The 25,640-nt window shown below is 40.2% G+C and overlaps 1 protein-coding gene across 1 annotated transcript; it reads right to left on the reverse strand.

Moving 5' to 3' along the window:
- Window positions 1–1,930: 1,930 nt before the first annotated feature.
- On the reverse strand, window positions 1,931–5,804 carry LOC119729497. Its single transcript, XM_038202068.1, has 5 exons — window positions 5,666–5,804; window positions 5,281–5,319; window positions 3,863–4,000; window positions 3,172–3,322; window positions 1,931–2,679 (listed from the first exon to the last, which is right to left on the reverse strand). The coding sequence occupies exons 1-5, from the start codon at window positions 5,733–5,735 to the stop codon at window positions 2,607–2,609; spliced, it is 471 nt and encodes a 156-aa protein (XP_038057996.1). The 5' UTR covers window positions 5,736–5,804; the 3' UTR covers window positions 1,931–2,606.
- Between the last annotated feature and the right edge of the window lie 19,836 nt (window positions 5,805–25,640).

Here is a 25,640-nt window from a genome sequence, read left to right on the forward strand (position 1 = left end):
CCCATACATTTAAAATCTTGAAGTGAACATTTACCACTTGCCATTTAAGTGCCCTCCGTTTGTGCACCCAACGGTGCCCCCCCCCCCCCCCCCCCCAGTTTAACCCTAGTTACGTCAATGCGGGCTGACGGCAGTGTGCTACCTGGAAAGCATATATAATCCACATGTCATGGAGGGGAGGGGGCTTTTTCCTGTTCATTTTGTGTATAGTGTAGATTTTTACAGCATGGCATCCCCTAGCTGCATCAGAATATCACGTTATACGCCGTCAAGTTTTGTTCACCAATTTAAGGACTGTAGATGTGCACGCAGCCGGGAGCTATAGCGCAGTATTTTCAATTGAAAACCAGAAGCAAAACATGCAAGCAAAGTGGGTTTGTGGTACTGAATATAATAATTCACGGTAAAATTGCACCAGAGCACATATCAGTGGAGAAGAATTGAAGTCTTATATCAAGCCCATCCTTTTTCTTAAATAATTTAGTATGAACACAGCAATAAAATTAATTTTGATGGCAAGATAAAAGGAAATTGCACTTCAAATCTGTTTCATTTTAAGGTAGTGTTATGCCTTGGGTAAAAATTAGAACAAAAAAATTTATATTAGACCTGAAAATCAGCCATAGCATGAGGTCCGAGTCATGGTTCTAATTATTGCTGTTGTGATACTGCTGCTTTAAATTCATGGGGGTAGTAATCGATAGAGGGAGGTATATTAACAGAGGGTAGTCCAACAATAGAGGGCACTGTCGATACAATCAGGACAGGGCGTGATTATCCTTTATGAATTGAAGTAACAACAGAAAAATTAAATCAAATATTAAATACGAGGAGTCAAAGGTTTCTCATGTAAGTACACGTATTTTAATGAGCCGCTTTGAATTAATCACCGTTTTACAGATCGAGTTTTGTGTCTTGATGTTCCCGAAGGCTGCCTTCCTATAGCCCAAGTGAACGGCACAATGAGCTAGATTGCCCGATGGAGTTGGTGACAGTCAGGGTACCAGACTTGTCTGCAGTATTCTTATTTGGCATTCCAGAGCTACTATAAGAAATATTATATTGGAGGGCGGGGGGGGGGGGGGGGGGTAAGCAACAGATGCCCGTGCCCCTGGGTGCCCCCCTACATTTAAAATCTTTAAGTGAACATTTACCACTTGCCTTAAGTGCCCTCCGTTTGTGCACCCCACGGTGCTCCCCCCAGTTTAACCCTAGTTACGTCAATGCGGGCTGACGGCAGTGTGCTACCTGGGAATCATATATATAATCCACATGTCATGGAGGGGAGGGGGCTTTTCCTGTTCATTTTGTGTATAATGTAGATTTTTACAGCATGGCATCCCCTAGCTGCATCAAAATATCACGTTATACGCCGTCAAGTTTTGTTCACCAATTTAAGGACTGTAGATGTGCACTCACCAAGGAGCTATGTTATGGCGCAGTTTTTTCAATTGAAAACCGTAAGCAAAGTATAGGTTTGTGGTACTGAATATAATAATTCACGGTAAAATGGCACCAGAGCACCTATCAACAGAGAAGAATTGAAGTCTTATATTAAGCCCACCTTTTTTCTCAAATAAGTTAGTATGAACACAGCAATAAAATTCATTTCGATGGCAGGGTAAGAGGAAATTGCACTTCAAATCTGTTTCATTTTAAGGTAGTGTTATGCCTTGGGTAAAAATTAGAACCAAAAAGTCTATATTAGACCTGAAAATCAGCCATGAGGTCCGAGTCAAGGTTCCAATTATTGCTGTTGTGATACTGCTGCTTTAAATTCATTGGGGTAGTAATCGATAGAGGGAGGTATATTGACAGAGGGTAGTCCAACAATAGAGGGCACTATCGATAAAATCCGGACAGGGCGTGATTATCCTTTGTGAATTGAAGTAACAACAGAAACAATAAATAATACGAGGAGTCAAAGGTATCTCATGTAACTACACGTATTTTAATGAGCCGCTTTGAATTAATCACCGTTCACAGCTTGTGCAAACATCCGGACATTCAATACAGTAGGTAGAAAGAAAGAGAAAGTCTATTCCTAATAGTTTTCATTTTAATCCAATAGGCGTAACTGAGAAATGATAAGTTTAGTCGCTTGGAATTTGTTGAGAGGTGTCAGTCATGAGGACGTTTTTGAGATCAAATTACCCCAAGTAACATCTCCATTCTACTTTGTTTTTGCAAATGTGACGTCATACCAATATAACCACGCCCGGTCTACTTTGACTTGCATCTTTATTGCAAAGTTCGTCATGATTCTTTTGAAGAGATAAACGACAAACACCAAAGGAATCGTCATAATATTTAACCAACAATGATTTTTTTTGTGGAGTTGGATATCACGCATGTAAAGGTAATGCCATGACGTATGATCACATAAATAGCTGACCAAACAGAACAGGTTGCAAAAGGAAGCACGGTTGCCACCGTATACGTGTGCATGCACCATAGGTTATAAGTTTCTAAACACGAAAAAGATTATTCGCTAACTACTAACGAAGGATTTGGATAGCATAACATAATTGTCAATTATTAAAGCATACATTCTGAATCGCGATCAATTTATAATTTGAAGGGTCGCTCTGGAAATAAATGTATCCTTAGTATTCGTCGTTGTACATCTCAAAGATGATGTGGTACAAACCATGAATTCGCTTCCAAATCAGAGCGGTCCTGTGGACACGGACAAAAACATTAAAAAGATTTTATCAGTGTCTTTTAGATATGCTGATCTTTCTCCCTTGATCACGTGAACAACCGCGTGAATCTAATCACCTACAGTTTTATACAGCATTATACATCAGCCTCAGTCTGCCAAACTCTGGGATGTATGTACGCTTGGTCAACAGATGTATCTTCCCCACGACCCCAACCCACCCCCTTCCCCTATCCTGACACGGGCATCGCACTCAGTCACACACTTTAAAAACTTATGGGAGCACTCGGCCGTACGTGCACCAGTGATTTCACAACTATGTCGGAGCGGAGTCGAATTTCAAAGTGATACTACCCTTCGATGTAGCTATCTCATGCGTATTTTCTTTCCAAACACAAACAAGTCAATAATCACCCGATAATTAACGACTGGATTTAATCTTTTTAAAAATTAATTTGGTTATCAATTTAAATCAAGCTAGGTTTTGGTATTACTTCATTTTGACTTACTTTCCCTTCTTGTGGCTTCCATCCGGTAGTACAGTGTCGTGAGCATGCACTTCAAGCACGAGATCCCCGCTTGGTTCCAATGGTTCAATGTGCTCAGCATCATGTTTGGTCACAGTAACATGCTGAATCCATCCAAGGTTTTTCGACAATTCTGGAAAACATTGATACAAAACAGGTGATTTCAACTCCTCTTTTAATTGTTACTTCAGATCCAATATTTTACAGGCTTTCCAGGAATCGACATCACTCATATACCAAGGAAACGTTTGGAGAGCTTTATGGACGACTATTGTGCTCGGACCAATTTTCATGATTCGGAAAGTTTCATCTTCTTGGATAATTTATGGACTAATTTCTAGCTGTGATTAAACGTGCACAGAAAAGTTTTGAGAACCGGTACATAAAATGTTCACGACGATTATGTTCGTTTGTTTCATTATGTCTGACTCTTGGTCAAAATCAGCTGTCGGGCATTGAACAACCGACTTAGGGCATAATGGTCTTGAACAGACGAAAATGTGAAAATGTGAAAACTGGAAACTTCATTTCCATAAGGATGGATGAGAATTATATTTTATATTAAATAAATCACATTCGAATCTGTCACTGTAAGTCTAAATTTGCAACATGTCAGACTGTGTCCTTTTATGAAAATTTCTTTTTATCTATAACTAGAAACTGATGGTCTTACGGTCAATTCCTTGGTATGATGGGTAGCCATCCGGTACTACGATCACATCAGGGGCGTAGTAACTCAAGATGCAATCCAAGTCCTTGTCCGTTACACATTGCTGAAGTAGGTATCCATCGTAAACGATTTCATTAACCACTGTCAAGGAACAATGATTCAAACCAAATGAAAGTACTAGCTGTTCGCAGATGTAGACCTTCCTTATCAAAATTGCAACTACATGTAGTGATTTCAATGTACAGTCATTAAACATTATACTGGTGCATGCTATAAGGTCTAACAAATGGACATGACTAGTCAGCTGAACTTACTAAAATTTGTCGAAGATTGTGGCACCGCCTCGCACAATATTCCGTATAGTTTTATTTTAAGAGATAAGTGCAAGCCATTGTTTAACAGAAAACAACGACGCTGGCAAATTCTCCTGAGGTGACTTGCTTGCGCTATGGCCTCTGTGACGGTACAGAAGATGAAGCTATGTACGATTTAAAGGCAATTTACACGAGTAAATTTTGGGATTGTTTTTTTTTGGTTGCCGAAACAAAGAACAGTAATACAGTAAATCTGAAGCGGATTACTAATTATAAAGTTCTACTTTTGAGACAACCGTGAAAAGCACCCTTTGTGGTATGATCCCAGTTGTCACTCGGGGAAATAACTATGTGTAACCGATAGAAAAGCTAAACTAATTTTGGTCAATTTGGTGCAGTATTTGAAAACAAAACAAAAATATTCCAGCGACATATCGGGTCCAACCATCGTTTGGGAAACGATGGTAATTCCTATTTTATTGAAAATGACAGCGGCAAAACAGGCGCCACGATTTCACACGATGCTTGATATAAACAGCCACGTAGCACATTTCATAATTATTTTGGCAGTTCCCTTTGTTTTAAAGTTTGTAAATGATATACGTTACCTTTAATGTCACCTGAATGTGACAAACACATAGTAAGTAATGGATCTATATGAGGAGGATAATATTCAAGGAAACGGGCCGTAGCTAAAAGCTATTAACCGTTAACACGCCATTATAGACACGTTACCTTTACGTTACCATAGGCCTATACTGAATTATTAAAGCCTGTCTAATGGCGGATCCAAGGGTTGATTGGGATGATTAACCAGCCCCTTCCAATTAACCGATGTTTATTCTTTACATCATGATGAAAACATTCACAAATTTCCTTCAGCTACCAATGTTATCGCTAAGTTTCACAAATCTTAATTCTTTGCTAGCGTTCAGGTTGGGTCTTTTATGCGTTGACTGCAACATCACATCCACCCTATGCCTATCCCCAATTAGCAAATCTTGGACTTCAACAACTCGGCCAACCCCCTTTTGGAAATTCCCGATCCGCCATTGTGTCAGGATTCGCAGACTTTTGGAAAGATAACACATGCAATTGTTGTATTACCATGGTGATCTGCTATGCCACGGTTCTCCTCTTTGCCATCTTCAAGAAAGCAAACAAAACAAAGTAATCATTTTCGTTATTTTGGTCTTAGTATCATCAACCAATATGTGCGAAACTATGTTCTACTAGCGCCTGTGTGTTGGTCCAATATACAGCTTTCATTAATATTATTTTCTGGTGATATTTCCCAATTTTTCCTATTTCCGCATTTGCCCTAAATATAAATGAAACTTTTTTTTTTTTACACAACACTTCTGTGTAGACCCACTGGGCAGCGATCAATATCGGTTAAACTTTTTGTCATAGAATTTGACTAGGCAGAAACGTCAAAGTAATGTCCAGTGGGGAAAACATAGAACAACACTCCTTTAAGGCTGTTACAAACCTTCTGCCTCGATGGGCGTGTTCAGCAACCCAACCAACAGAAACACACAGAGCCAGGTAAAAGCAGACATGTCGTTCAGAGGGTGGTTTTCTTCAAGTCAGCACTGTATGGTAGATAACTAGCTGATTATCGTTCGATGAATTCCAGCAATGTGAGTGGAACCAGCCTCTCGAGGTAGACCTTAAATAACATCTACTCGTGCTGATTGATTATGCAGATGTCGTGACGTCGTGACCACGTGATGCAACCAAACCAATAACAGCACGCTCCGTTCATTTATCATGGGTTTGTTGGACATTTCGGGTTAAAACCGGTATTTGGCAACCGGCCTAGTCCTACAATGGATTTGTGTGTGCGTTTAATTTGTGGTGTTGCAGAAACAATTCACTGAGCAATGAACAGTTGTTTAGAAATAAATGAAAGTGAACAAACGTTTTTCTGATGTGCATTTGATATTCTCAGGCCTCATGAGGTGGTGGTTTGGGTTTCTTGACAATTTCATCTTGTATCATCGTTATAATCCCTCATTCCCCTGACGACGGGCAGAGCATACTAGTTCCTCCGGTTCTTTTTAGAACCACACATACTCACAAAAGAGATGTATTCACATGGTGCTACCGCAAACTTATCTTGTCTTAGTATCTTTCCACCGTGCAAACCTTCAAACGTCAATTTCATCTTGGCTATTTGATGGCAAAATTTCACAGTGAACGGACACATCATCTGGATTGGCTGGCAAAGACACCTGTATTGTCATATTAATCAGTCAGCATTCAATGTATTCCATATGGATGGCTAAAAATTGGCCTAATGAAAAGCAAAACAAAACCCACAGACGAAACTGATGCACATGGACTGAAACATGAGGGGGATTATTAAATGATGGGAATAAATGTCTTTGAATTTTAAAAGTTTAATGCTTAGAAACTAACAGGTGAAATTGTGCGTTGAAATTAACCAAATTGATGATTCGAAAATAAGAATTTGTTTTAAACAACAAAATATTGTTTTTCAAAATCTATTAAAATAATTTGAAATGGGTTTGTATGAGTAAACTTTGCATCAGCTTTTTAATGAAAAAAAACCCAAGAATATCGCAACTTTTATATAGTAAGAAACAATGCTTATTTTAGTTGTTTGTATTTTCTCCGAATTTCTGAAGTGGGAGCATTTATCATTGGGGTCATTGGAAGTTTATTTACTGGTCTGCAACCATAGAGAGAGTTGCGACAACTTCAGACTGTTGAACCATGATGGCCGTTCATTATGTGTACAGTGCAGCGTGCGACGATTGTGTCCGAATTATACATAATATGTTAATTATCTCTATAAACGGTTCTGATCAGGAGAGGGCGTGATTACCATTATCATAATTAAAGAAAAGGCAAACAAAATAAAAAAGCCAGAAGTGAAAAGTATCTTATGTAATTACATGTAATTTAAAAAGCCGCTTTGAATTTCTTGTGGGATTTCAAAACGTGAGCAAGCCGAAAGTGACATGTTGAACAACCTGGCACGCACGTTCCGCTTAATTGGAAGTGCACAATAATTAGTACAAAGTTGATGCGGCGGAAACCAGCCTATGCCCTCGGAAAATTTATGAAAATTTTCCTGGCTACCAGGCTCATCCATTGAAAGCTATCTATCAGAGTCTTCCTTTCCTGTTTACGCGCGTTATACGTCATGTTTATCCGCACAAAAAGAGTCGCATTCCAACAATTCGAAAACAAACACTTCACAGAATGAAAGATAATTAAATATACAATTACTCCATTCAATACACATCTGGTAATTAGGTAAGATTATCCGTGTGTGTCTGAGGGCATATTTAGTTTCAACGAGCAAGCCGGCACTTCGTCCCCAAGGTCAAGTTAAATTTGTATCAATGTAACAATGTTTACAAAGTTCACTCGTCTATTTCAAAAAAAAAATAACTTTAAATTATTTTATATTGTATTTTGAAAAGCAAACACACCAGACACATTGAATCGAAAATTGTTCTTTTATTTGGATATCATTTGATGTCAGATAAATAATAATTTTCACTATTCGGTAACCTTTTGCGATTAGTACCCATTCGCGATTAGCGTTGCCAAAAATAACATCAGGCATCCTAATGCTGTCACGTCATCAAACCGGAATTTAGCTCTATAAAAATTTTTACACATTTTTAAACGTTCTTGTATTTGAATATTTCGATACGTTCATTTCATTTTATTTTGAATTATGTAACCTTTCTAAACCGAATCAGTATTCTATAGCACATATAAAACTGATGACGTCATCAAACCGGAAGTCCCGTGTAAATAATATGTAAAATGAAATATATCGATCCCAAGGAATGTGTTGTTCAAATGAAGAAGTTGTTAAACCGGAAAAGGGTTTTAAGATCAATAACTTGCGTTCCTGTTTTTGCATAAACAATTTTTACAACCGAAAAGGACTATGACCAATGAAAAACTTTCGAGCCCTATCACCCTGCTGCGTTTGTCACAAAAACAAAAACATCAAACCTCTGGTTCATTTTGATGTTGAGAAAATAATTATATGCTGTAAAAGTGTGTAATGTGAGGGATGCGGTGCCGTTGAAAAACAACAAGCCTTGCAAAAAAAATGCAAAGAAGGAAAAGAAAAAAGCCTAGTAAAGCTGGTCCCTGGATTATTGTGTCCATGAAAGTGGTCATCCGAGTCAACTTTGTGCGAGGGGTGATACTGAAGGAAGTCTAATTCACAAGTTGACGGGGAGTCAGTCAGTCAGTCAGTCGGGGAGTCGGGGAGTCGGGGAGTCGGTCGGGGAGTCAGTCAGTCGGTCGGTCGGTCGGTCGGTCAGTCAGTCAGTCAGTCGGTCGGTCAGTCGGTCAGTCGGGGAGTCAGCCGGTCAGTCAGTCGGGGAGTTAGTCAGTCGGGGAGTCAGTCAGTCAGTCCGGGAGTCAGTCAGTCATTCGGGGAGTCAAGTCAGTCAGTCGGGGGGTAGTCGGGGAGTCAATCGGGGAGTCGGTCAGTCGGGGAGTCGGTCGGTCAGTCAGTCAGTCCGTCAGTCAGTCAGTCAGTCAGTCAGTCGGGGAGTCAGCTAGTGGGGAGTCGGGGTGTCAGCAGAGATGATTGTATGCTGGCCCTAGGCCCAGCAATAATATTTGTTGTCGGGCTACCGTCATCATCATTATCATTCTGCTATAATCCATGATGGGGGACGTTGAGCCGCCCAGACCAAGCGATCAGATGCAGACTGCCACAGCTGTTGCGCTCGTGTCGTGTGGCCAACTTCTAGCTGGCGCATCCAGGGTTTGCAAGGTCGGCCCTGGGTCTCTTCCAGGCAGTGTCAGGGCTACCGTAGTAATGAGTACATTTCTACTGATCTTCCTGCCAGCAATAATTACAGGCATGCGAACGAAGTGTTCAAGGGCACTGGCTTTCATTAAGGGCACTGGCTTTCATAAGCTTTCATGTCAGGAAAAACACTGGCAAGGATTACGTATGGTAATTTGAAATAATGCTTGTAATCAATAATGACCTTGCTTATAACGGGTTCATGATCGATGAAAGATTAAGTATAGATAGTGATATTGGAATTGCACCCTAATGCGCGTCTTGCATCAAAGAGTTCTGACGGATACTTGGATGATGAAGAAATTCCCTAGAATTGCGCAGGTGTTGAAAATGACGGGGGGGGGGGGGACGGGTATGGACTTTTCTATACCTTTTTGTCCGTTTTCTCGCTTGTATTATATTAATTAAAATCTCGGAGTTTACTTTGGAAATATACTCTCTCCATACACTTTTCAAAATTGTAAGTATTATGTTGGCCTATTTTAATGAAAATCACTTTTTGTTCCTCGTTCGGAGTTTGCACTTGCAAAGAGATACGCGTTGCCAGCAGACTGATTCCCCGTTCCGAACTCTATAAAGGTTAATAGGGGCGGAGAACAGTCATCCCTGCACTAACTAAATTACAGTCAAGCCGACAGAGATTGAAATTTGTTAAGTGTTTATTCCATAACTAAGCACGTTCCTATTTCATCCTTCGATTTTTTTTTTTCAAGATGGAATATCTTAACAATGTCTATGATTGAAAACAGCGATCGAAATCAGTTTTCTCTGGGTGAAAATCGGATATAGAGTAAAGTACATCTTTGATTTTACAAAATGCTTCGAAGAAATATACATTTTCTCCTGGATACCAAACTTATACGCGATGATGAAAATATGGTTTCTTTCGCCTTTTGTGGCCGGTCTAATGTATGCCAGCAACTCCAACAGAAATGTGATTAACAGAAACGTGTTGCTATTACAGTACATAACGCACGCCCTCGTGCGTCGAATCCGGACCATCATGTTAAAAAACGTACATGTTCATGTTATTTTCAAGTGATGCAGCAACCCATTGCAAACTTTTGCACCACATGTATGCACATGCTCTGCAATACATGCACACACATGTACTTGTAATGCGCATTCTTATACGGCACTGAAGTGGAACGCGCGCTGAAGTGAACCTTGTCGGGCATCTGTAAAGACGTAAACTAAGTGATTTTTTGCTACTTTTTTAAGATACCGACTTAAAGCAATTCCAACTTGAGTCAAGTCTACTGTAACATTGAAGTTTCTACGATTTGTGAGAAAAATGTGCTCATTAGCTTACTGTCATGAACTTAAACAACAACGAATCACAAGTTGACGAGGAGTCTGTCGGTGAGAGAGTCGGTCAGTGAGAGAGAGTCGGGGAGTCAGTCAGTCAGTAAGTTGGGGAGTCGGGGAGTCGGTCAGTCAGTCGGGGAGTCAGGCGGTCAGTCTGTCTGTCAGTTGGTCAGTCAGTCAGTCAGGTTTTTTTTTTTGGGGGGGGGGAGTCAGTCAGTCAGTCAGCAAAGAGGACTGTATGCTTGACTTCTAGGCCCACCAATAATCCACATTAACAATTTCTGTGTCGGGTTTCCGTCATCGTCTTTCTCCCAATCCATCATGGGGTTTTGGGGCCGCCCGGACGTACCGAGCGATCAGATGCAGACTGCCACAGCTGTTGCACTCGTGTCTTGTGGCCAACTTCTAGCTGGCGCATCCAGGGTTTGCAAGGTCGGCCCTGGGTCTCTTCCAGGCAGTGTCAGGGCTACCGTAGTAATGAGTACATTTCTACTGATCTTTCTGCCAGCAATTATTACAGGCATGCGAACGAAGTGTTCAAGGGCACTGGCTTTCATTAAGGGCACTGGCTTTCATAAGCTTTCATACCAGGAAAAACACTGGCAAGGATTACGTATGGTAATTTGAAATAATGCTTGAAATCAATAATGACCTTGCTTATAACGGGTTCATGATCGATGAAAGATTAAGTATAGATAGTGATATTGGAATTGCACCCTAATGCGCGTCTTGCATCAAAGAGGTCTGACGGATACTTGGATGATGAAGAAATTCCCTAGAATTGCGCAGGTGTTGAAAATGACGGGGGGGGGGGGGTACGGGTATGGACTTTTCTATACCTTTTTGTCCGTCAGTCGGGGAGTCGAGAGTCAGTCAGTCAGTCAGCCAGGCGATCAGTCTGTCTGTCAGTTGGTCAGTAGTTGGGGGGGGGGGAGTCATTCAATCAGTCAGCAAAGAGGACTGTGTGCTGGCCTTCTAGGCCCACCAATAATCCACATTAACAATTTTTGTGTCGGGCTACCGTCATCATCATTCTCCCAATCCATCATGGGGTTTTGGGGCCGCCCGGACGTACCGAGCGATCAGATGCAGACTGCCACAGCTGTTGCGCTCGTGTCTTGTGGCCAACTTCTAGCTGGCGCAACCAGGGTTTGCGAGGTCGGCCCTGGGTCTCTTCCAGGCAGTGTTAGGGATACCATAGTAGTGAGTGCATTTCTACTGATCTTCCTGCCAGCAATTAATTTTCAAAGATTTCTCCCGCCAACGTAACCATGTGTGTGTACATGTAGTTTCATTCAAAATGAAAATGAAGTGTTACGTAACCTTTTGAAATCGGCCTTAGCAACCATATGACTGGAAAATTGCAATTTTATTTTAACATTTAAAATTTCCTATGCTTTTCCTGACAAATAAGGGCGCTCTAACTGTGATGTAAATTCGGAAAGACACTGTCCGTTCAAATTTTCTGTTCAAATTGTCCAAATATTTGGCTTACTGTCATTTACTGAGACAGCAACGAACCACCAAAGACAAGAAAATTTACTGAGGAAAATGTCCAAAACCAAATTGACAATTTTGGTGCTGGAATACCTGTAACATTGAAGTTTCTACCATGTGTGAGAAAATTGTGCCCTTTAGATTACTGTCATGAACTTTAAACAACAACGAATCACCAAAGAAAATGTGGCTGCTGAAATAGCTGTAACGTTGAGGTTTCTGCCTGAAATGATATCACACTTTTGCTAATGAATATGGAAATTTGCATTAGCATAAGAACCAAAAAGGCACCAAAATGTCCTTAAAATGGAAATATGAACATTGGAAATAGGGTTAAGCAAATAACAATAATGTTTACCGTCCCGCCCGCTTTCTTTTTTGGAGGCCGCCTCCTTTTTTTCTTCTTTTTTCGGGGGGGGGGGAAGAAACTAAAAGATTATACATTTTAAACAGTTATATCATTTTGGCCTCTTCTCCGTTGCATCTAGCCCATATAAAGCTGGGCTGTCATTTCCTGAGTCCAAGTAGCGGCCATTTAAAAAAAAAAGCTGGCGGCCATCTTGAAAATTGCCCGGCCAGTCATTTTGGAAGGAAAAAGTAAGCGCACTTGGCACATATTTTGTTACATTAATTACAATTACATGCTAACGACCGTTTGCCGGGAACAAATAGAGAAAAACGTCCTTACTACTTTTGCTGTACTGTTAATTACATCAGTATTACGTAGCCCTTTGAGAGAAAATCTAAATCAAATGAAATTTTTATTTTTTTCCATGCTCTATCTACTACTCGAAAAAAAATTCCGAATTTGACCTTTTGTCCCATTGTTTTTTCACCCTAATGACCTTCTTCCGCGCACCCGACGCTTGTACTTATCCATATTATTCGTTGTTTATTTACGTTGCTTTTTTTTTTGGGGGGGGGTGCAACTCGAAAATAGGGAACGCTTAAGAAGACTCAGTTCCTGAAGTAGGGCAATAAATGTTTAACAATACCAACGCTGCGGCTGCTCCTTTTAAGTCCCATAAGTTCTGAGAAGGTAGGAGATTCAGGGGGCGGGGCGGGGGTATAAGCCTCAAGTGGAAGAGCCTCATTTTTCAGGTACACCTCAGGGGAAGCACTTGGTATATTTAATTGCCATTGTTGGCACTGGCTTTTCTTCATTAACAAACTATTTAAAAAAACAATACTTTTCTGTTTTAAATATGTTATTACGATGGCGAAAAATCAACCAAAAGCCGTTAAACATCCATTTCGAGTGTGAAACCGGAAAAAAATGTAATATTCATGCTTTTTACCTATAGCGACATGAAAGTTATTCACTTTTGAATGAGACATGGTAGTCCACCAATGTTTAATTATTGAATTATGTTTTTAACAAAATTTGAATTATTTGCGGCTTGACAATGACTTGGCTCTTGGAGGGCGGGTTCATTTACACGCAAAACAAAAACGTCCTTTTGCGAGGGCTGCAGACGCCTGAAATCAGAAACAAAGCTGTTTTTCCTGAACACAGTATTAAAACAAACACATTCAAAGTTTGTTAGGGAAAAAAATTAAGAGCACGGGCAAACTTCTTTAACTCGGTCATTATTTTGTACGTGAATATCTTCTCTCGCGCCCTATTCGTTTTGTTTCAATCAACATTTTTAATGAATGGGTCACATTCTACCTTAGGAAGTACAATTATTTAATTAAGAGGACTTTACCAGTGCAGTCAAATAATTACAAGGCTTTGCAGATTATCATGCATGGATATAGCCGACGCCAAGTGAAGATCCCAGGGATCCAAAGCGTCTGGATGATGTACCAGCAGGTTTCTCCCCTGAAATGATAAGGGAACTAATTACTGCATTGGATTCTCTTTCAACCTCGGTACCTCGGTATTTCTCCTTGCATTCTATAAGGTGGTAACAGTGCAGACAAGAGTATTGAAGAACAGGGGGGGGGGGGGGGTTCACTTGTGCGGAGCCGGGGGTGGGGGAACAAGATTGTCTGAGTAATTTTGGAACTGTAAAATTTTCTGAAATTTTGACAAAACCACCGGAAAGGTGTCTTGAAATATTATGTACTATCAGATCCGTGCCCTGTATACGGCTTCGTTTACAGTTGAACAGCGCCCCAAGTGTCAAATAATCATAGCTGCCTCTGGACAAAGTTACGGCGACGCTTATGCCATGGGATTTGGAAGAGTTCGGGGTGATTCGAAGGAACGGACAAGGGTGTAAATCCCTTGGAGATTCCCCCAACTTTTTGAGGGTAAGGGTGGGTCATTGGATCATCCCCAACAAGTAGTGAATATTATAAAAAAAAAAAAAACAGAAAGAAATTGTAGCCAATTAAAAAAATCGACAGGAAAATATCAACTACTATACTGTATACTCATAAAGTCGGTAAATGAGGTAAAATGCTCATAAACAGCAATAGCACTCATGTCGCTGATCTGTCTTCATGCAGTGCTACGTATAGTGACGGATGGTGTTCAGCCCCCCTCCCTCCCGCTAACCGCTTTTTGAAGTTTGCTACGTAGGGATGCTTTTAGAATTTTAGGGGGAGTCACTCCCCCCCCCCCCCAGTCGTCGGCACGGATTTACGCCACTATGGGGACGGATATCGAAACGAATATACAGTGCTATAAATACCATGGACTCTCCAAGAACTTAACTACCATAGGCCTCCTTCTCCTAAACAGCTTCTTAAACTGAGCACCGTGACAGCTCAAATTAAATTTCATTTCTATTCTAAGACTTTTGACGAATTTGTTTGGGGGAAATCCATGATTTTCGTGGTAGTCAATCGAAAAATTGAATTTAGTCCATCAAATTAAATAATGAAAAAAAGACTGAATACGCAGAGTTTCTCTTTATTCTGCCTTGAATAAGGGTAAATTTAACCAGCATTGGGTACTAGTAGAATGGTAATAACAACAATAAAACGAAAAGACGAAAACAAAATCAAAGGTTGAAAGCTCTCCATCTTTATTACGGTTCATCATCGGTATACCTCTTTCCCTTTCCTGCCTTTGGACTATCTGCTGAACGAAAAAAATTAATGAGAAATTCTGTTCTAATACTGAAAAAAAAAAGACCAATCCCGTTTGCTTGAAAAGTCAGATTCAGGGATTCATCGGTGAAAGTACATATTTGTATACATTTAAGGGGAGAAAAACGTACCGCGTTGAAACCCTTGTTCACTGATCGCTCCAACTTTTCAATAGGCCTACCAGGGCAATGGGTCACCAACAATTATAGCAGTCCACGGGAGGGATTGCCGGCGGCGCGCCCTTTGATTTGCCCGGTCTTTGTTACCCGGCAGTGAGGATTATCGCCTTGCAAATTGCTTCTTTTGTTAGGTTCAGGAGAGGCCCACCAGTCAGACTTGTACTTAGTCTCTTAATCCGAGCCCGCCCACTTTGGAGGGGAGTCCCAATCCCTTGGTCAGAGCGGGCGGGGCTTGGCCCAGACCGACTGGGAACTGGGCGGTAAGGGACCCCATACCGAGGATTGTGAACAATCGGCTAATAAAAGGGTAAAATGGACCGGATTTCATAGGAGTTCAAATTTGATGTGACACTGGAAAAGTGTTTAAGACCGGCCAACAGGTCTTTATCAACCGGGCTCTTGACCAATATGAATGTGTTAACTGTCTTAAAGGTATTTATATTGAAGGTAAAACTATGCCCGAAAATACTGTTTTTGAAAAAAAACCTGTGCAAATGTAGTAAGGCACCCTCTTGTGGTCGACGTGGGGACGATCCAATAGCCAATCCCCTGGTCAAAACAAAGAGGGGGAGGGGGAATACATATCCCGCATCTCCACCCCCGGGATTTACGCCCCCGATAGCATGTTATACGCTGTCATCTAGCGTCAGGTTTTGGTCACCAAGTTTAGGACTGTATAATGTGCACGCACCAAGGGAAGTATTTTGTTTTAGCCCGAAATTTTCAATTGAAAAACAAAAGCAAGATATACAAAGGGGTTTGTAGTACTGAATATAATAAAACACTGTAAAATGGCATGTACACTGCACAATATTGTTCTCAGGAAAAATTGATATCCTCATTTTCGATTATTTAGTATGAACACAGCAATCAAATATATTTCGATGGCAGGGTATAGACGGAATGGCATTTCAAATCGGTTGCCTTTTAAAGAAGTGTTATGATTACGTTCGTTTGCTCCATTATGTCTTGGTCAAAAATTAGCTGTCGGACATAATTGGTCTTTATTGCAAAAAAGTAGCTAATGAAATTGGCTTTCCAGTCATTATTATGTTTGATGCTACATATTTTTTTCCAATATGAAATATAATTTTGGGGGTTTGGGTTCCGCTTTTTTTTGTTGACTCGCCCTGTACAAGCCTCGCCAAATAACCCATTAGCCGATTTTATGTTTACAGACACAATAGGAGGGCGCTGTTTGATTTGGGTACAGAAATGAGACAAACGTTTGGATTTACTAAAAGCAAATAGCGCCCTCAAATTGTGTCAGCCGTACCTCGAATAGGCTATACGTGTATATATAATGAGTATGCATACCTCGATACACAGTATTTTGTACACTGTACAATTGTAAATTGATGAAGCACGCAACCACGTTTTGTTGCCATAAACTGCATGAAATTAATAATAATACATGTAGTAACATATAGGTTTCGGTTTCATTTCATGTGTGAAATTTGTCGTGACGGAGAATCGGACGAATTTGTTAACATTATACCACTTAGGGGATGTGATTAGCTAACCACTCACTTTTGATTCAAACTATCACAACTATGTGACAGGATATGTCTTGTTACCTCCTCTATGGATGGCAATGAGGCTATGAGTAACTTCGTGACTTAAAAAAACCACAAAAGAGATCATTGAGTATATATTTGTTTATTTAGAACTCTAAAATGAACACTTGCATAATGCAACCCCCAATTAATAAGATCATCATTATCAAGGCACATCAGTCCGAAGAACAGGTTACTGTAAGTCGGTCAAATAGAAAAAAGTCACCCTTTTCTCAAAGAACAAAATGTGAAAACCGGAAACTTCATTTCCATAAGGATGGATGAGAATTATTTTTGTTATAAAATAAATCACATTCGAATCTGTCACTATAAGTCTAAATTTGCAACATGTCAGACTTTGTCCTTTATGAAGATTTCTTTTTATCTATAATTTAAAACTATTGGTCTTACGGTCAATTCCTTGCAATGATGGGTAGCCATCCGACACTACGATCACATCAGGGGCGTAGTAACTCAAGATGCAATCCCGCATGTTCTTGTCCGTTAAACATTCCCGAAGTATGTTTCCAGCGTAGATGATTTCATCAACCACTGTCAAGGAACAATTATTAAAACCAAATGAAAGTACTAGCTGTTCGCAGATGCAGACCTTCCTTATCAAAATGGCAACTACATGTAATGATTTCAATGTACAGTCATTCAACATTATACAGGTACATGCTATCAAATGGACATGACTAGTCAGCTGAACTAACTAAAATCTGTCGAAGATTGTGGCACCGTCTAGCACAATATTCCGTATGGTTTTATTTTAAGAGATAAGCGTAGGCCATTGTTTAAACAGAAAACCATGACGCTGGCAAATTCTCCTGAGGTGACTTGCTTGCGCTATGGCCTCTGTGACGGTACAGAAGATGAAGCTATGTACGATTTAAAGGCAATTTACAAGTGTACATTTTGGAATTGTTTTTTTGGTTGCCGAAACAAAGAACAGTAATACAGAAAATCTGAGGCGGATTACTAATTATAAAGTTCTACTTTTGAGACAACCGTGAAAAGCACCCTTTTGTGGTATGATCCCAGTTGTCACTGGGGGAAATAACTATGTGAAACCGATTGAAAGCTAAACTAATTTTGGTCAATTTGGTGCAGTATTTGAAAACAAAACAAAAATATTCCAGCGACATATCCGGTCCAACCATCGTTTGGGAAACGATGGTAATTCCTATTTTATTGATAATGACAGCAAAACAGGCGCTACGATTTCACACGATGCTTGATATAAACAGTCAAGTAGCACATTTCATAATTATTTTGGCAGTTCCCTTTGTTTTAATGTTTGTAAATGATATACGTTACCTTTAATGTCACCTGAATGTGACAAACACATAGAAAGTAATGGATCTATATGAGGAGAATAATATCCAAGAAACGTTAACTATTAACCGTTAACACGCCATTATAGACACGTTACCTTTACGTTACCATAGGCCTATACTGAATTATTAAAGCCTGTTTAAATGGCGATGATTAACCAGCCCCCTTCCAAATAACCGATGTTTATTCTTTACATCATGATCAAAACATTCACAAATTTTCTTCAGCTACCAATGCCTATCCCCAATTAGCAAATCTTGGACTTCAACAACTCGGCCTATCCCCTTTTGGAAATTCCCGATCCGCCATTGTGTCAGGATTCGCAGACTTTTGGAAAGATAACACATGCAATTGTCGTATTACCATGGTGATCTGCTATGCCACGGTTCTCGTCTTTGCCATTTTCAAGAAAGCAAACAAAACAAAGTTATCATTTTGGTTATTTTGGTTTTAGTGTCATCCAGTGTTGTAGTCGAGACCGGATAGTCCGAGACCGAGACCAAGACAGAGACCTGAAGTTGCGAGACCGAGACCGAGACCGAGACCAGCCCCTTCAAGGCGGACCGAGACCGAGACCGAAATGGTCCGAGACCGAGACCGAGACCGCGAATAATTAATAATCATAATCTTAATAAACAACAAGACACTAATTACAACTGAACAGTCTGTCCTTCAGATGTTGATGTTCATGGGGATGTGAAGGAAGTGATTGAAAGTTAGGAATCACTTGTACCTGCTTAATTGTGTCATGCGAGTGCTCTTCGTGTTTGCTTCATGCCATAAATTACAACATGGCAACAGAATTTGTTATTGTCACAATCAATTAAAAAAATTGGAAACAACCTAATTTAAAGAAGGGGAAAACCTTATTTGATGAACTCCATATATTTTTGCCACTTTTTAAAAATATTTTTTTAAAAATATTGTTTGACTACTATAAAGTGTAAATCTGATGATGAAACTCTAACTTAGGAGTACGACAATTTGTACTAGTTTTTGCAAAAGTAAAAAGTTAAAGGTGGATGTTTCATCTGTTATAGGAACTCGGACCCTAAACTCCACAGCCACCCCTTGGTTTCAGCAATGACCACTAACGGATATTTAAATGCAACTTTAATTTTACATTTGACCTCCTTGTAAACCTGATTCGAACAAAAATTGGAGCAAGAAAATATTGATTTATGTTTTAAAATTTCAGTCATAGAATATAGATTTGCACATGTAGACCAAAAAATTGAGAGATGGTAGCCAGATATGGATTGGTTTGCCCCCCCCCCCCATCCCTCTTTGTGATTCTCCTTCCAACCCTGCATGTTTGTGTGTCCCCTACATGTTTGTTTCTTGTTCCTCTGTCATTTATCTCTGAAAGAAGGCCTGGCTAAGGCTGAAATGTAATGCCACTTTATTTTGTTTAATGTCAATAACGTTACATATACTATAGAAGATTGATGAACCATATAAAATTTTGCCTGATCTATCTTCTGTTAATCTGCCCGCCGTCATCATCGTCATTAGCATATTTGAGAATATGGCCGACACAATAGAAGGGCGATGTCACAAACTGAATGTGTTGGGTGAGATGTACTTTTAGAATTCATGGCTCAGTGCCCACGCCTCTCTGTGTTTTGTACCGTGCCATCGTATCGCCTGCATCAGCTACTTTGCTGGGCAATTTACTTGAAAATTTAGTGATTAACAAGTACGACATATTGCCAGTTTATTACATGTAATAGTTTATTATGATGGCCGTAAACAGCATATTGACATTTAGGAAGGAGACGAGGCAGGCAATTATACTCTATTTTTGTGTGTACATGGCAGTAGCTCAATTTGTGTTTATCACAGATGAAAATATGAATACATGGCGAGTCAAAAAGAAAGTGACCGTATGGTAAAAAAATATATTTGGGATAAAGAACATGTTATTGAGTAGTAACTGTGCACATTTCACGTAATTTGCATACTCTATTCCCAAGTCGTGTCTATTTTAATAAAGAGATCACAACATTCAGCTGTCCACCACTTATACCAATTTAACGGTCTACGAATTGATGAATATCCATTAATAAATATAATGAAAAAAAAAAAACGTTTTCCCGCCTCCAAGAATAAAGGAAAAATTGAAAATGAAAATAGAAAAAAATTACCAATATTTCTAGGGAAAAACACTTGAATTGTTCCCCATATTCAAACTACAAAATCTGACGGAAAAATAATGTTTCAGTCTTGATTCATAAGATTTAAATCTCAGTTGTATTTGGAATCAATGAGGATGGCTTTAAAGTGCTTGTTTCAACGGATCATCCCACAATAAAACCGAGAAATAAGAAGAGGAGCAATGGTAATTGGACTATGCCTCACTCACTAGAAAGTGAAGAGAGACATGTCCATTAGCATCACACTGCAGTCACATCTGCCCTAAACTGATTCTTTACTTAACCCTAAAAGGGCTGGGGCGGAATCCACCCCCTCACTCTTTGGCTGGTCTCGACTCGAGACCAGTCAAAATATCGAAACCAAAGGGGACTGAGACCAAGACCAAGACCGAGACCACAGCTCCCGAGACCGAGACCGAGACCGAGACCGGCAAAAAGTGGTCTCGAGACCGAGACCGAGACCGAGACCGGTCTCGAGACCTACAACACTGGTATCATCAACCAAGATGTGCGAAACTATGTTCTACTAGCGCCTGTGTGTTAGTCCAATAAACAGCTTTCATTAATATTATTTTCCGGTGATATTTCCCAATTTTTCCTATTTCCGCATTTGCCCTAAATATAAATGAAACTTATTTTTTTTTTACACAACACTTCTGTGTAGACCCACTGGGCAGCGATCAATATCGGTTAAACTTTTTTTTATAGAATTTGACTAGGCAGAAACGTCAAAGTAATATCCAGTGGGGAAAACAAAACTCCTTTAACCCTAAAAGGAAACTCGGTACAAAGGCGCAGTTCTACGGGGGGGGGGGGGGGGGGGGGGGGGGCTGTAGCCCCCAAAAAAAATTTTGTCTAGCCCCCCCAAAATAAATTCTGTAAAAAAAAATTGCATTAGCAAAAAGAAGGATTGTGATGTACATGCGAACTCTAAAGAAGAAATAGCCGTGACAAGGGTGCACGCATTAGTTAATATAGTGTGAATGATTTTATTATTTTATTGGCGGTCCCCATTGGAAATATGGCATAAGCCCCCCCCCCCCCCATCCCCACTTATTGATTTTCGGAGGCCTAAGTGTCTGGAAAAAATAACCGGTCAACATTTCAGCACGCCTCCCTGAAAAAATTCTGGATCCACCGTGCTAGCCCCCCCCCCCCCCCCCCCCCCAAATATTGGTTCTAGTACCGCGCCTGTCGGTTCATGCATAAAGCAACTCATCATGAACATACCCAAGAAATTTCGTGACTATAGGTCGAAGGGTTTTGGAATCATGGCTAGTTAATTACTCATATGTACGAATGGTAATTCTGCTGTGTGTACACGACGTATATGGGAAAACTCAGTTTTCACCGGAACATTTTTCTGTTTTTGGTATACAAAAGATGCGCAAGGCTCGAGGCTAAAAAGTCATTACAGCTCGGGTCGGGAATTACAAACCTTCTAATACTTTCTCGCCTTCAACCGGAGCCGCTTTGATGGGTGCGTTCAGCAACCCAACCACCAGAAAACACACACAGCCAGGTAAAAGCAGACATGTCGTATCGTTGAGAGGGTGGTTTTCGTCACTGTATGGAAGATAACTAGCTGATTATCGTTCGATGAATTCCGACGATGTGAGCGGAACAATAACATCTACTCGTGCTGATTGATTATGTAGATGTCGTGACGTCGTCAAGGGCGGATCCAGAACACAATTTTGGCGGGGGCCCAAAAAAATTGTGGTCCCCCAAAAAGTGGGTCTAAAAAAATTACAGCGTGGGGTTCGGGGCCCGCTTAAGGGCCCGAAAAAAATTGGATTCTAGATGCTCTGTGGTGCGATCTGAGGCAATTTCTGACCACTTTAACCAATTTATTTTGAGGAAAAGATGGTGGTGTACTCATTGCCTGCCTTTATTGCGATGTCACATTAAAAAAAAAAAAATTGGTTTCGCTTTTTTTTGGGGGGGGGGGCATGGCCCCCTTTGGCCCCCCCCCGGATCCGCCCTTGGACGTCGTGACCACGTGATGCAACCAAACCAATAACAGCACGCTCCGTTCATTTATCATGGGTTCGTTGGACATTTCGGGTTAAAACCGGTATTTGGCAAGGCCTAGTCCTACAATGGATTTGTGTGTACATTTTATTTGTGGTGATGCAGAAACAATTCACTGAGCAATGAACAGTTGTTTAGAAATAAATGAAAGTGAACAAACGTTTTTTCGATGTGCATTTGATATTCTCAGGCCTCATAAGGTGGTGGTATGGGGACTTCAATTTGGGTTTCTTGACAATTTCATCTTGGCTATTTGATGGCAAAATTTCACAGCGAACGGACACATCGTCCGGATCAGCTGGCAAAGACACCTGTATCGTCATATTAATCAGTCAGCATTCAATGTTTTTCCATATGGATGGCTAAAAATGGGCCTAATGAAAAGCAAAACAAAACCAACAGACGAAATTAAGGCACATGGACTGAAACATGAGGGGGATTATTAATTGATTAATTAAAGTCTAATGCTTAGAAACTAACAGGTGAAATTGTGCGTTGAAATTAACCAAATTAATGATTCGAAAATATGAATTTGTTTTAAACAACAAAATATTGTTTTCAAAATCTATTGCAATAATTTGAAATGGGTTTGTATGAGTAAACTTTGCATCAGCGTCTTAATGAAAAAACAACCCAAGAATATCGCAACTTTTATATAGTTAGAAACAATACTTATTTTAACCAAGGGCGTATATAAAAGCATATAATAAGATCAACTTTATTTACAGATAGAATAGGATAACACGTGGTCACGGAATGAAGAAATGGGATAAAAATGATTATTTTCTAGATACTAAATTCCCAATATCTAACTTTCCTTGTAATTATTTGGTGAAAATAAAACTAGTTTTCATTTGTTGCTTCCATCACATTGAATTACTGTCGCGCACATCTATAGGCCTATCTGTCTGAAAGTGACCTGTTGAACAAATTAGCACACACGTTCCGCTCAATCGGACGTGGACAATTATTTGTTCAGAGTAGATGCAGCGGGAACAAGCTTGTGTCGTACGGAATTTGCATTGGGAAGCAGGCTCTCCCTCTATCTTAAAGCTGTCTTTCAGAGTCTTCTAGCTTTCATATTCACGCGAGAATTAAACGAGAAAATCTTCTTTCAAACACTATTCTGTATACATGTAGGGTTCAGCAAGCCCTGGAAATACTACATCTCTAAAACTATGTATGGGGGAATAAAGTTGCATTTTCTCCAGGTACTGGTTGCAAGTTATAAAAAAGAGTTCAATTTAGGATTAGTCGTTTGTCATCCGTTGAAGATTTCTGCATCGAACATGGAACACTGATCTTATGAGCATGCACAATTTATTTGGCAAACTTCTTTCCGCAAGAGTTTCGTTTTTGACAATCGTGAGCGATTATCAATACCATTTGAACGTTGGGATGGTATTAAATCGCTCATAATCAAAAACGAAACTCTTGCGAGAAGAATTTTGCCAAATAAATTTGCGTGCTCATAATAAGATCAGTGCAAGTACAGCATTGTTTGAATTTTTTTAACAGAGCAGAGTTTTGAACTTTCAGTTGATTTTTTGTAAATCGTCAAGAGAAGGTCAGACGTGCGGTAAATACATCATCTGTGTCCGCCAGAAAGAGTTGAATTCCAAATATTTCGAAAACAAACACTTCACAGACTAAACAATAATTAAGTATACAATTACTCCATTAAGTGCACATCTGGCAGGTAAGTTAATCCGTATCTACAAACATATTTAGTTTAAATAAGCAAGTCAGCGTTTTGTCCCCAAGGACAAGTGAAATTTGCATCCATAAATTACACTATATGGACAGTGTTTACAAAGTCCATGCATCTTTCTTAAAAGTTAATGAATGAATGAAAAAGTTGGCCCATTTCTGTCCTTGCGTCTTTGCAGTTTTCGTATTTGTTGACGGAATCAAAATCAAACTGAACCTGTCACGTGTCAACTATTAATTTTTAAAAACTTGCGCAGTGTCTTAGCCAAGTCGATCACACGCCCAGATGATATATCAAAAGTCCTTTCACAGATCGAGTTTTGTGTCTTGATGTTCCCGAAGGCTGCCTCCCTATAGCCCAAGTGAACGGCACAATGAGCTAGATTGTCCGATGGAGTTGGTGACAGTCAGGGCACCAGACTTGTCTGCAGTATTCTTATTTGGCATCCCAGAGCTACTTTAAGAAAAAAATATATTGGAGAGGGGGGGGGGGGGGTTGAGCAACAGATGCCCGGCCCCTGGGTGCCCCCCTACATTTAAAGTCTTGAAGTGAACATTTACCACTTGCCTTAAGTGCCCTCCGTTTGTGCGCCCCACGGTGCTCCCCCCAGTTTAACCCTAGTTAGTCAATGCGGGCTGACGGCAGTGTGCTACCTGGGAAGCATATATATAATCCACATGTCATGGAGGGGAGGGGGCTTTTTCCTGTTCATTTTGTGCATGGCGTCCCCTAGCTGCATCAAAATATCACGTTATACGCCGTCAAGTTTTGTCCACGAATTTAAGTACTGTAGATGTGCACTCACCAAGGAGCTATGTTATAGCGCAGTAGTTTCAATTGAGAAACAAAAGCAAAGTATAGGTTTGTGGTACTGAATATAATAATTCACGGTAAAACGGCACCAGAGCACATATCAGTGGAGAAGAATTAATGTCTTATATTAAGCCCATCCTTTTTCTTAAATAATTTAGTATGAACACAGCAATAGACTTCATTTTGATGGCAAGATAAGAGGAAATTTCACTTCAAATCTGTTTCATTTTAAGGTAGTGTTATGCCTTGGGTAAAAATTAGAACCAAAACATCTATATTAGACCTGAAAATCAGCCATAGCATGAGGTCCGAGTCATGGTTCCAATTATTGCTGTTGTGATACTGCTGCTTTAAATTCATAGGGGTAGTAATCGATAGAGGGAGGTATATTGACAGAGGGTAGTCCAACAATAGAGGGCACTGTCGATACAATCAGGACAGGGCGTGATTATCCTTTATGAATTGAAGTAACAACAGAAAAATTAAATCAAATATAAAATACGAGGAGTCAAAGGTATCTCATGTCACTACACGTATTTTAATAAGCCGCTTTGAATTAATCACCGTTTCACAGATCGAGTTTTGTGTCTTGATGTTCCCGAAGGCTGCCTCCATATAGCCCAAGTGAACGGCACAATGAGCTAGATTGCCCGATGGAGTTGGTGACAGTCAGGGCACCAGACTTGTCTGCAGTATTCTTATTTGGCATTCCAGAGCTACTATAAGAAATATTATATTGGAGAACGGGGGGGGGGGGGGGGGGGGTGAGCAACAGATGCCCGTGACCGCGGCCGGTGCCCCCCCCCCCCCCCCCACATTTAAAGTCTTGAAGTGAATATTTACCACTTGCCTTAAGTGCCCACTGTATACTTTTATAAAAAAGAGTTCAATTTAGGGTAAGTCATTTGTCATCCGTTGAAGATTTCTGCATTGAACATGGAACACTGATCTTACGAGCATGCACAATTTATTTGGCAAACTTCTTTCCGTAAGAGTTTCGTTTTTGACAATCGT

Source organism: Patiria miniata, unplaced genomic scaffold (genome assembly GCF_015706575.1).
Source record: "Patiria miniata isolate m_02_andy unplaced genomic scaffold, ASM1570657v1 HiC_scaffold_21, whole genome shotgun sequence".
NCBI classification, from domain to species: domain Eukaryota; kingdom Metazoa; phylum Echinodermata; class Asteroidea; order Valvatida; family Asterinidae; genus Patiria; species Patiria miniata.